The sequence below is a fragment of the Narcine bancroftii genome, chromosome 6 (assembly GCF_036971445.1).
Source record: "Narcine bancroftii isolate sNarBan1 chromosome 6, sNarBan1.hap1, whole genome shotgun sequence".
Classification (NCBI taxonomy): Eukaryota; Metazoa; Chordata; class Chondrichthyes; order Torpediniformes; family Narcinidae; genus Narcine; species Narcine bancroftii.
Window position 1 is genome coordinate 164,705,522 of NC_091474.1, and position 12,665 is coordinate 164,718,186.

At 40.7% G+C, this 12,665-nt stretch overlaps 1 protein-coding gene across 2 annotated transcripts in view; it reads left to right on the forward strand.

Moving 5' to 3' along the window:
- The first annotated feature begins 5,336 nt into the window (after window positions 1–5,336).
- Window positions 5,337–12,665, forward strand: part of znf512 (zinc finger protein 512) — a 59,257-nt gene continuing 51,928 nt past the window's right edge. The window contains exons 1-2 of one of the 2 annotated variants that reach the window (XM_069886579.1): window positions 5,337–5,386; window positions 11,139–11,231. In XM_069886579.1, the coding sequence (XP_069742680.1) occupies window positions 11,147–11,231 (85 nt within the window). In that variant the 5' untranslated portion in view covers window positions 5,337–5,386; window positions 11,139–11,146. Of the gene's footprint in view, window positions 5,387–11,138; window positions 11,232–12,134; window positions 12,634–12,665 lie in introns of those variants that run through there. The other variant, XM_069886578.1, reaches the window with a different exon arrangement.

Consider the following 12,665-nt stretch of genomic DNA (forward strand, 5'->3'; position numbering starts at 1 on the left):
CTTTCACTTTCCTGATGAAGGGGAATTTGGAGTAGTAGCAGGACACAATGAGATACCACTCTTGGTTTTCTGTGAATAGGTTTTCTCCCACAGTGTGCCATGGCCTGACAAGCATTTCAGCGGGAATCATCTCTTCCTTTTGTCATGCTTTTCTGTATTTCTGGCATGCTGGACATGTCGCAACCATTTTTTTCAATGTCCTTATGCATGCCTGTCCAGTAAACTGCTGACTTTGCTCTAAGTTTGCATTTCTTCATTCCCATATGGCCTTGGTCTATTTTCTGGAGAATTTCTTTTTGCATTGTTTCTTGTATTATCAGCTGAGACTAGGGTCTCCAGGGATACATCATCCTTTTCAGACCAATACTGACGTATTGTAGGCTGCACCTGTTTTATCCTTTCTGGGCATCCCTGTACTATCTGTTGGGAGAGCAGCTGCAGCACCTCATCTTTTGTGGTTTCTTCTTTAATTAGGTTTAATTTGTTACAGGTCACACTGATGAGGTGATGTACCTTGATCTCCATGTCTTTCATTTCATATTTTTTGTTGGGGAAAGACATGACAAAGCATTGGCGAGCATCATTTCCTTCTCTGGTCTGTACTTCAAGGTGAAGTCATAACATTGGAGCTGGAGTAGTAGCCTCTGTAATCTGGCTGGTGCCTTGCTTTTTCTGGATGTGTTCCAGTGGACAATGATCAGTCTCTACCACAAACTGTCTCCCATCGAGGAATTTGTGGAACTTTTCACATCCAGATATGACTGCCAACAGCTCCCTTTCAATATTGGCATATCAGGTCTCTACTGTTGTCAGGGCTTTTGAGGCAAAGGATATCAGTTTTCCTTCCTGCACCGGTGCTGCCCTGTAGAGCTCGTCGAAAGAATCAAAGACTTGTTGATCCAAACCAAGGCTTTTATTAGTAAAAGACAGGAGCTCTTCACAGGTGGCCGACCAGTCCGGAATGATCTGACCTGGCTAGGGACACAACCCTTTAAGGCCCAGACAATAGGCGTGGCTTAGCTCTCAGCCAATCGCTGTAAGCACAGTCTAGATACAGTAATTATATACACTATATACATTGATGATAGATCTGTACTATCACATGCCCCAAGGCCTCTGATGGAAGCATTTGCTTGTAATGTGACAGCTTTTTTTATCTCAGTTCTATTTCTCTGCAGACCACTTCCTTAAGCTTGTCAAAATTTCGTTGATGCGATGGTGACTACTGAAACTCCACATCCTCTTTCAGCAACTCTCTGAGGTTGGCTGTGTGGTCTAACATGCGTGGGGTGAAGGAACACATAAATTGCAGCAGGCCGAGGAAGCTTCTTAGTTCCTTTATGTCCTCCAGGTGTTCCATTTCAGCAATGGCTGTTACCTTATCTGGGCTTGGCCTGACCCCTTCAGGTGTGTCCACCATTCCGAAGAATTGGCACTCCTCCACCTTAATGATGCATTTGTCTGCATTGAGTTTGATGCTGGCCCCTCTTGTTCTCTCCATGGCTTAGAGTAGGTGAAGATCGTGGATATTCCCATCTCCACCAAAGACCTGGATGTCGTCTGCGATGCCGTCGGTGCCCTTGCATCCCCAGTAGGTCTCATCTATCTTGTGCTAGAAGACATCTTGGCTCACCTTTAGGCCAAAAGGTAGTCACAGTATTAAATGTTGTGAGCAGTGTCGATTCTTCATCCAGCTTCATGTTCCAATATCCATACTTTGCATCTAGTTTGCAAAAGATTTTGGATCCTGCTAGTTCAGAAGTGATGCCTTCCAGCGTTGGTGTTGAACAGTGACCTCTTTTGATTGCTTGGTTTAAGTCTTTGGGGTTCAGACGTATCCTCAGGCAGCCATTTGGTTTTTCCTTTATTATAGTGGAGTTCACCCAGTCGGTTGGCTCCACCACTTACGTCATCACTCATTTTTCTTCCGTTTCTTCGAGCTCCTGCTATAGTCTTTGTTTCAGGTCTATTGGCACCTTCCATAGAGTATGGATTATTGGTTTGTATTCTGGGTCTATGGTTAAATGGTATTCAAAATTTCCAAAGCACCAACTGTGTCATCAAAGCATTCAGGGTACATGTCCATGAGCCCAGCCTTGTTTGTGATCAGAGGGTGTTGCTCAAGCGGTGTGTCGCTATTGATCCTCTTGGACATCTTCTTCTTCATGATCTCATTGTTTATAGAGATTAACTAATTCCTGACAACTATTAAGGCCTGACCCCTTCAGGTGTGTCCACCATTCCGAAGAATTGGCACTCCTCCACCTTAAGATCCATTTGTCTGCATTGAGTTTGATTGCTGGTCCATTGGCATCAACCACAAAGAATGTGCATATGATGTTCTTTCCTTTATGTCTGCCTTTTATTTGGACTTTTCCTAGTTGTTTAATCAAGGGGACAACATAGGCTGTGAGCCTTCCTTCAGGTACCTGCTCACCATGTTCTCGGGGTTCAGTCTGAGCGGGAGGACATTTATGTGATCTGGTGTCCAACTTTATTTTCAAATTGAATATTGTCGGTTTGTTTCTGATGTTTCTTTTCACTTGGATCATGGTATGCAATTCACTTTTCCATCCCTTCCCTTTCTTGGATGTTTCATGGAGGAGTATTGTTTTGATATCTAATATCAGTGTGTTGGAGTCACTGCTGTTGCTTCCCTCAACGTAGTGGACTTTCCTTCTGTATTCTTGTTTTCTCTCTCTTTTCATGCCAGACCTACACAGCTTTTCCCAGTGATTAACCTTCTCACAGGTCTTGTACTTTGAACCATATGCAAGGCATCTCTTGCAGCCATCGAAGGTATGTAGTCTGCCACAACTCCAACAGTTCTCAGATGTTTGCGGCTTTCTCTGAGTGCACTTTATGGCTTTGAGCCTTCTATCACTGTGCTGTGTGTTGGTCAGCTTGGAGAGGGATTGCATTTGCCTCCTAGTGGCCTTAAAGGCCCTAGCTGCATCTACGACACCTGCTAGTTTCAAACTATCTTTTCCTATAAGAGCCTTCTGCATTTCAGGATGAGCACTTCCCCAAATTAGTTGGTCGACATTCTCTCCTCTATTTCTTTGAACTTGCATTTTGCAGCAATATTCTTTAGTCTTGTGAGGAAATTATCTATCAACTCGTCAGGCTTGTTTTAATCCCTGGAACTCATTTTGCTTTATTCTATGGTTGGATCACAATTCCAGATGAAAGGAAAACTTTTCAAATATCCTTTCTGGGTTATTTTCTTCCTCTGAAGCCAGCTCCCAGCTATTAAACAGGTCTAGTCCTCGCTCCCCTGTCCAAAGGAGGATGTAATTCACCTTTTTCTCTGGTGTAGTTCCCTTGAGGAAACTTTTGAATGCCAGGTTGCACTTCTGTTTGAACATTTTGAAAACCTCTATGATGTCGTTGGCTTCCCAGTCCATGACTAGGTGTAATGCTGCTGCTGTGGCCATGTTCTTCTCCACCACTGGTAATCAGATAATGGTGCTTTTTTTTTTGTTTCCTTCTCTCTGTGCTTATTTCAATTATTTTCTGTATGGTGTGGGTTTTGATCGATCCCACCATTGCCACCATGTTGTGTCCAGGTTGTACCATCAGAGGTCTTAATAAACACTAGAAAGGCTTACAAGTTTACAGCACATTTCTTTATTCACATTCAACTACTGGGTCACATATTGATACACGTGTCTCACCGCGCATGCACCACTCTCAAGTATGATGTGGCTCTTACAGTGTTAGCGTTTATGCTCTAGCATAAAATAGACCCAGGTTTCCTCAGTATATAACACAGGGAGAGCGGGGATTGGATTCTTCAGACCAGTCGATGGTCTGTACAGTCTTCAAACAGCCTGTAAAAGGAGCTGATGGTGTTTTATTTAAAATCCTGTAACTATTGCATCTGGGCCCAAGATGGGTGCACCTGATTTTGGCAGTGGCCACGAAGGATTACAGGCTCCAGGGGAGTAGCGGACAGGCACTGGTAATGTGGAGATCAAACCCCGTTGAGGAGAAGACTCCCAACGAGGTGACCACAGTGGCAGACCATCGAAGGGCTCTGCAGCTGAAGGACACACCCAGGGAATGAGCTGTTGGTAATTTGCAAGTAAGTGACCCACACAGGCTGTGAGCTGCTGGCAACTTGAGGTTAAATGATTCACACCAGGCTGCAGGCTGCTGAAGTCTGGCTCATGAGAACCACATATTGGAACCAGAATTTGAGAGGATGTTGAAGGCAAGGAGGGCTCCCAAAGGGCCCTGGGTTCTGAAGGCTTCCTCGTGTCAGGGAGTTGGATCTGGGCTTGGGTTCCCAACAGTTTGAACTGAATTGGAGTTTGTACAGCTACAGAGACTGCAGAAGCACTGGAGGTGAATCCATGGACGCTGGGTTATGCTGGGGTTGGAGGAAACCTCTCTTTTGCTTTTCTTTCCCTGACTGTAAGGGGTGTCGGCAATGGCTAATGGCAAATCTTTGTCTGCCTTATGGCAGACTAAAGGCAATTTTGTGTAATCTTACATGACAATAAATAGTATCTGATCAGATCACAATTGCCAAGCAGAGAAGTGATGGTAAATAGATGTAGTAAAGATGGATGTTTATTGGTCAGCATTGGCATGGTGAGTCAAAGGATCTGTTCTTGTGTTGTATGGCTCTATGAATAATCCTAGAATCAAAAATCAATCTCAGCTTTTGAATTCCAAAGATTTCTCAAAGAATTTTCTCGGTTTTAACAGATTGGGATTTATCCTGAGCCATTACCTCCTGCCAGTGGAAGCTTCCTTAGCATAGACAGTATCAAAGTTAACCTCTTCCTTCAACACCCCAAAGATACAGCCACGGTTTACTCGATCTTCTCAGACCTCCTCATCCTCCGAAACAAGCAGGCGACTCTTCTCTGCACTCGTGTCCGAACCAAGCAAAGACATGCATCCACCCAGCTGGTGCTGGATGTGTTCGCCACAAAACTTTGTCCAGTTAATAATACCGTATTATTCTTGTACTCCACCTCTTACAAATGACAATCATGGTCATCATTTATCTCATCTTTTAAAAAAAAAACTTGCTCTATCTCATTAGTTTATTGTAAAAAAAAATCTAGTTTATCCCAGCGTTGATAGTTTTCAGTTTTTCTATTTGCTCGTCTGAGAGAATAACTTTTCCTCATCTGCCATAATTTTCCTCGCTGCTTCTAAAGGCTGGCATCTTGTTCTTTCATCCTCCTGCCCGTGGTAATTGCTGGTCAAGACGCCCTCCTACTCCTCCTCACTCACTCTGGCTCCTTGTTATTGTAGGCACACGCTTCGCCGGTGTGAGTGAGCAGGGTTGGCGGAAGTGTCGTGCGGAGCCACTCCTTCGCCCTGGTGCGGCGACGTCAGAGTGAAGCGAGCGCTTGCGATTTGGAAGGTACTGTGGTTGCAGAATTCAACCATTATTTAATTGTAATTACGCTTTCAAACATGCAGTGGAAACTAAAGGCCCTTCTGACTCTGTTATCACCCGTCGCCCATATGCAGGCGCAGGGAAACGTCTAAGTCATTGGGCTGCTGCTTGCGCTTAGTTTCTGGATATAGTGGAGGAGGCGGCTTCCTTGTTCACGCCATTTTTATTGAAGGGACTTTAAAAAATGATTACATGCTTTGAAGAAATATGTGAGATCGTGGGGTCTTTGTAGATGAAAGCTGGATGCAGAAGAGGAATGTACTTTTGCTTTATTTTGAAAAAAGTCTGCCTTTCAACCTTGAAAATTTGCTTTATTTTAAAATGATCCCTTGGACTGCGAAGCTCCTTGGTTTCTTTTGATTGAAAGTTTGTCTTTTTGGTGCCCAGCTGCTTTCCCTCCATAATCTGCATTGTCCCCATGTTGTGCGGGAGCTGGGCAGACATGTTTGTTTATTACTTTTGATCTCAATTGTCTGTACATCTTTTGGGGGGAATTTTAAAGAATACGCGATATATCCGTGACAAGCAAGCAAAATTTCCAACGAGGCTCGAATCAAATTGTTGTTATTTGAAGTTATGCCTCATTCCCCAAAATGAGAACATTAAAAACTTCACTATCCACCTCAGGTTACATCTGTGTCCTTTGAGTATTGTGGCTTTTTGATTTGTTGATGTATGGGTTGCTGTATAGGGTTGGGAAGAACCAGCTGATTTCTCTGCAACAAAGTTCCAACTGATTGTTTTGAATAAAGGTGCTTATTTCAGAAAAATATCACTGAATCTTGTTTGTCATGGTAATTAGTTGAAAATTTCGCTCTCACTCTCTGTGCATTTGTTTGAGTACAAGGGTCATTCTCTAGCCTTGAAAGCAAAGACTTGTTGATGAAGTCTTTGGAATGATGATGATTGGATCCATCCAGAATGAACAGTCCAATGGCACAGCTAATAGATCTGCTGTCTCATAGTGCCAGAGACTCCAGTTCAATCCTGATCATGGCAACTGTCTATGCGGAGTTCACACATTCTCTCTGTGATCTTGTAGATTTTGTCTGGGAGCGCATGCTTCCCCTCTCATTCGCAAACCTATTGTAGGAGATGAATTGGTGAATCTGGGGAGAGTTAATTTGAATGTAAGATTAACATCATGACGTTCATTTAACAAGATCTTGTATCTGTGTAGGATTATCTAATGCAAAGTTGTTGGATCTAATTTGACACAGCTGTAGATAGAGTTTTGTAGGTCGCCAACATTTTGGTTATAGAGCTAAATCTTGAGGAGCTCCAGTCATGCATGGGATTGCATGAGAGGCCAGAGTTACAAATTTCAAGAAGGTGCTGAAGGGATAGGAAAGGACCACCCGATGTGAGTTTTAAACTGGAGCCTTTTGATTTGTCAGTTAAAGAAGCTGTTTTCTGATGATGTTTCATACAAGAGGGTAATTGAAAAATTACCATGCTAACCTGCTCTGTTCAAACTTTGGCAGGAGTCATTGAAATGCAGAAATAAAGATTGGAATTTATTTTGCTTCTTTAGTAGCATTAAGGTGAAGCATTAATGTTGCTACAATGCAAAGAGAGTCTTGGTTCTATGACGTGAGTACTTCATTAATTTATCATTTGTGATTTGAATCCATCGTAGAAAACACTTGATTCAGAAAAAGGAAATCGATGAGTGGGCTATGGATAGCAATTGGAGGACACCCAAAAAGTAAAAGTGGCAGTAGAATGACATTTAAGGACTTCTGGGAGGGAAAATATTTGAAAGTATGTATTGCAGGTGAACAGGAAGAGAAACTAAATCCATTGATGGTTAGTTTAGGAAAAGTATATGCATGTAAAGTTATTTCCCCAAACATAAACTGAATATTTAAAGCTGGAAAAAAAAACTACAGAAAGAATAAATTGGATTTAAGCTGCTTTTAAGACGATCACAGTGTACTTGATAGGAACACTTGTCACACAAAATATAAATGCAACCCTTGGAAATGAGAGTGTGGCAGATGGCCTGATGCTTGGTCAAAGTAGGGTATTTAAGTTTAAGAGGAATAATGCATTTAGCAATTCTAGTGTTCAGGCCCTTGGATCTGAAAGCATAAGTATCAGTGATGGGGCAATTTAAGTTTGTGGGTTGAATGGCCAGAATTGGGAACAATTTTCACAGGGTTGTAAGGAGTGTAGAAAATCATATTTGAGAATGTGAAATAATTTGAAAACCATGGACAATTTTTAAATCAAGCTGTTTTTAATGGAAACAATGTTAATTCAAAGCTCATTTTATTGTCATGTATGCAAGATAATTAAAACGCTTTGCCTGCCCTATAAAGGCAAATGAAGTCACCAAATAATTCAATGACAATCGGTGTGCTTGGATGATGGGTGAACAGGAATTTAGAGCAAATTAAGAAGGCAGTGTTTTGTATGACCTCCAGTTTGTAGATGACCACTGCCCTCTCACATTGCACTGAGTTAAATTTTGAGGGATGTGGTTTGGCAGGGATAAGGTCTTGTGATGTTACCGTGATGAAAATAGGCAGCCTTAGTCATGTGTTAATATGTGGCTCGAAAGTCATTTTGGAATCCGGTGTCCTACTTGTGTTTTAAAAAAATCCCCACGGATATACTTAATAGAGTAAGTGATTATTTTTAATTTTTCAATGTTTTAAAGAATTTTTTATGAACATCATAAAACTCTCACACTTTGATGCAAGGCAAAACCCATCTTTGCTTTCTGCCAAAGCCTGTCATAGATCAGAACTGTATCACCTGGGAGCCAATTACCATTTCAATCCTGCATCCGACTTGAGGTTGTGCTGGCTCTCCACACAGTAAGAGGAGAGAGCAGACAGGCAAGGACAGCAGACAGTGATTCCAAATAGTGAGCCTGATCCAGGAAGATGTGACTGAATGGTTTCACCTTTCCAAATATGTAGTTGGACAAAATTTCATTCACCAAGTATCATCCCAGTAAAGATTGTACCAAGGTCAAGAGAGGTGGTAGTCAGATAATGTTATCAGCATTTGTGGAAACTGAAAGTGTTTCGAGTGATTTTTGCCAAACAGCAGGATCTAGATGAGAATTTGACCAATGTTAGGTCTTCAGGAAATAAGAGGTACTAGTAAGGAGTTCGGGAAGAATTGTCTTTGCAGGTGATCACCAGTTGTGTCTAAATATGCAGAACTTAATTATGGAAAGTATGCATCCCACTAGAGTGCAGCAGTCACAAGTATGGAGGGAGGTATTTGTTTTCACTAATTTTGAAGGCTGTTGATGGGGCAAGAGCACCAATCTCCTGTGACCTTCAAAGCAAGTTTGGTAGTGCAACAGAATGGCAAACCTAATGAGGGATTCAGTGGAGAGCACAATTAAAGTATTAAAGTACTCCCTTAATAAATTATGGGAAATCTATGCAATAGGAACTGAATTCAATGTAAATGGAAACAATGTTGCACAGAATTTCAAGAAAAACCAAACTAAAGATCGAAAGAAGAGAGAGAGAGAAAAGCTGAGGATAGAATTGTTTAGGAATTTATTGAGTTGAAAGCAAATAATTGGTCTAATTTGTGCAAAAATATTTTATCATTGAAATAAGAATGCTGGATTGAATTACAATATTTCTAATGTTAAAGATTCTTTTATGACAGAAAATGGTAATGTTACAAAAAGTTCTGAGAGCACTTGTTCAATTTATTAATGTTCTTTCTTAACTCTTAACATTTAATTTTTTTTTAAATTCACTAATCCATAAAGTATTTCTAAAATATTATTGAGGCACATTTTCATGTGAGCTGCTGTTGAATACTGACAGATGAAGTACCAAATTGAAAACAAAGCAACATGGTTTAATATCCTGTATAGATCTGATGTTCTAAATTTCATTTCTCTGAGAAGATAATAGGTATTAGTTGAAACATTGTGCTTCTGTCACAGAAATTAAAACTGAAAATATTCTTGTGATGCTTGACAGTTATTGTTTTGAATGGTAAATTGTTCTTTTCCAGTAGTACTGTAATGTTAATTTTTCTAACACCTTCATACATACATCTTCAATCTACTTTGTTTAATAATGGTCTTTCTCCTTCTCTTTCTGCCAGATTTCTCTAACCTAACTATGTGCATTTCTCAAGGGGGCACACATTCTTGGCTGGTGATTGACCCCCTTCTCTGAATTAGCTTTTAGTCTTAAGAACCTAAACAACGAACATGAGTAGGCTTTTCAGTTGAGAGGGAGATGCTGGGACATTAAAACTGGGGAAGTCCTTTGTTCATCTAACATCTTCTTTGGCAAACATAATTTTAGAATGGCCATGCCAGCAATGTTTGCATTTCAAAAAAATGAAAGAATAGAGAAAATCAATTGTAAACTATGACATGCATTACTTTGACACTGGCTTGTAATTTTGAATTTCTGCATCTCTTTCTGCTGGTGTAAGAAGGAACCATGGCCATGCATTTTTTTTTTTGATTTTTGGAAAGGGGACAGAGGAAAAACAAATAGATGTGGCTTTTTAATTGTGCATGTGCTATATTTGCTCAAAAATTAACTGAAATGGTCTCCAAAATATGACTTGATTGACCTTATTTGCAGAGCAAAACACATTGAGCAACTGTTGTATATTATTGGGAGCATTAAATTACAGTGTACATTTTTTTTGTGGGCATAACACTGAGTCCTGTTAAAGAACTTACTTTCTGAATTGTTTATTATCAGAATATTCTCAGATTAAAAATGAGGAACATACGAGTATGATCTCTAGCTGGTTATAAGTAGGGGTACTTATATAACCATATAATTACAGCACGGAAACAGGCCAATTTGGCCCTTCTAGTCCGCAATGATCCAAGTACCCTGCTCTAATCCCATTTACCAGCACATATCCCTCCATCCCCCTCCCTTCCATATACTTATCCAACTCTTTCTTAAATGACGAAATTGACCCTGCCTCCACCACCTTTCCCAGAAGCCCATTCCACACAGTAACCACTCACTGAGTAAAGAAGTTCCCCCTCATGTTACTCCTAAACCTTTGCCTGTCAACTCTCAACCCATGACCTCTTGGATCCATCTCTCCTACTCTCAATGGGAAAAGCCTTTCCACATCAACTCTATCCCTCTGATTATCTTAAACACCTCGATCTCTTGATGTCAGTGTTCTGCTGAAAAGTGCATTTCTCAGGTAAGATTAGAATTGGGCTCAGAGAATCTCTGAAAGCTGAACTGTTTGCTGACTGTAAGCCTAAGCAGTGTTTCTAAGAAATTTAACATTGCTAAAGAAGGGGAATGATATTTGCTAAATAACATCTGTGAATCTCAGTGGTATCTTCTGTGTCATTAACTGCAGAGAAAACTTTTGTTTTTGCTAAGCAGATAATTTTCTTTCTTGGAGCAGTGAAGAAGTTATTTTTCTAGTACAGGTACCCTTTAATGTTTAATTTTATTTGCTTTTTCGATGATCTGATTGTCGTGTCTCTAATTGTAGCTTGCAGTGATTATTCATCACCCTAATAACTGTACGAGGTGGGGAAGGGAGGAGAAGAGAACATCCTTCAAACATTACATTTATCTTTCTGGTGCTGCTCCAGATCATAATGCTTCATTATTTTACTCTAGAAAATTCTTGTATAACTGAACACTTCTGTCATATCCATCCATTTATATGTGGTCATCATTATTTAAGACCTATTGGCATTATGTTCTTATTTGTGGCACTTTTTCAGTTCTTGTGATGGCACAAAAGAACAAGATAAGCTCTGCTGTGGAGGTTTCAAGCAAGAGGTTGTTAAAATCAAAACATAAGACAAGGTCACAAGGTAAATTGGATGTGATAATTATACATAATTTATTAGAGATTGCATTTTAATCTGTATTTTTCTTGAAAGCAAATATAGTTTTCTTTTAGTAAACTTGTTTGAGTAATTTTGAATCTAGCAGTGAAGCTGAATTTTGGACCTGAAGTACAGTGCATTACTTGGATGCTACAGTGTTGCATGTTTAACACCAGCACTCATGGAAAATCTTTTCCCATAAATACTTGTAATGGGTTTTTGTTTTTAAATGTGTAGTCACCTTAGACACTAGAGATATTTACATAGAAATCCCGTGATATTGCCATAAGAAAGACCTGGCATTAAGCCGACTTTGCTCGTTTGCATAGAACCGAACAAAACTGGCATAATGCTGGGCCACTGTCATTTTGCACAGCAACCCGGCACTCTGGGAGCAAAAGAGGTGAGACGTTAACTCAACAGTGTCGGCGTATAGTGTGATGTCAAACATGTGCTTTGGACATACGAGTGCAAGCAAGTTTCCTGCACGTGGTACACGGCTTTATGATGCACAAAAAGGCTCAGATTTCATGCGAGGAATGTGTTTGTGTGATCAGAAATACATTGGAGGAGAAATTGAAGAAAAGCAGAGAGGTGTTTGAGGCAGAAAGGTGTGCGGACCTTGGAATCATGGTCGGAGGCATTTTGTTCTTGAGTCAATTTGTGCTGCTTTCGGATAGGAAGATGTGGAGGAGAGAGAGAGACCACACAGACCAGTGTTCTGGTCTAATGTCCTCAACAATTTTAATGAAGATGAATGGCTGAGTCATTTCTGTACATCTCAGGCCATTTTTGAGGCCATTGAGCCACTCCTGAGGCACAAGACAAGCTGGTAACAACCTATGGAACCTCGGCTGACACTCACCGTTGCTGTGTGGTGGTATGCTACCCCATGTAATATCAATCTATAAGTTGTATTTTTAGTGTCGGTGTGGCCACTGTGTGTTTATTGGTTTGCCAAGTTACTGGAGCCTTGAAGAAGGTCCTATTTAAACATTTTGTTGACCTGCCGAGTGGTTGCATGTCATTGGATGGATTTGCAGAACTGGGGTATCCAATGTGTGCTGGTGCCATTGATGGCACACATTTTCTCATCAGACCCATCACCCCCTCCCCGAGGACACACTAGCCTACTACAATCGGAAAGGTTGGCACTCTTCAAGCTGTTGTTGACCACAACCAACGGTAAGGATCACAGCCTGAGTTACAATTATTTGCTTTTATTAATTAATGTGTTTTATATGTCATTCTAAACAGACTTTGTTGTTACAGCTTCATAGATGTGTATGTGGGTTGACCTGGTTGCACCCATGATGCTTGTGTTTTAGCCAACTCACCCATCTACAGAAAAGCGGAAGATAAAGGCGGGTACTACTTCCCACTTGAAGTAAGTTTATGTACTCCACTGTACAAGGATGT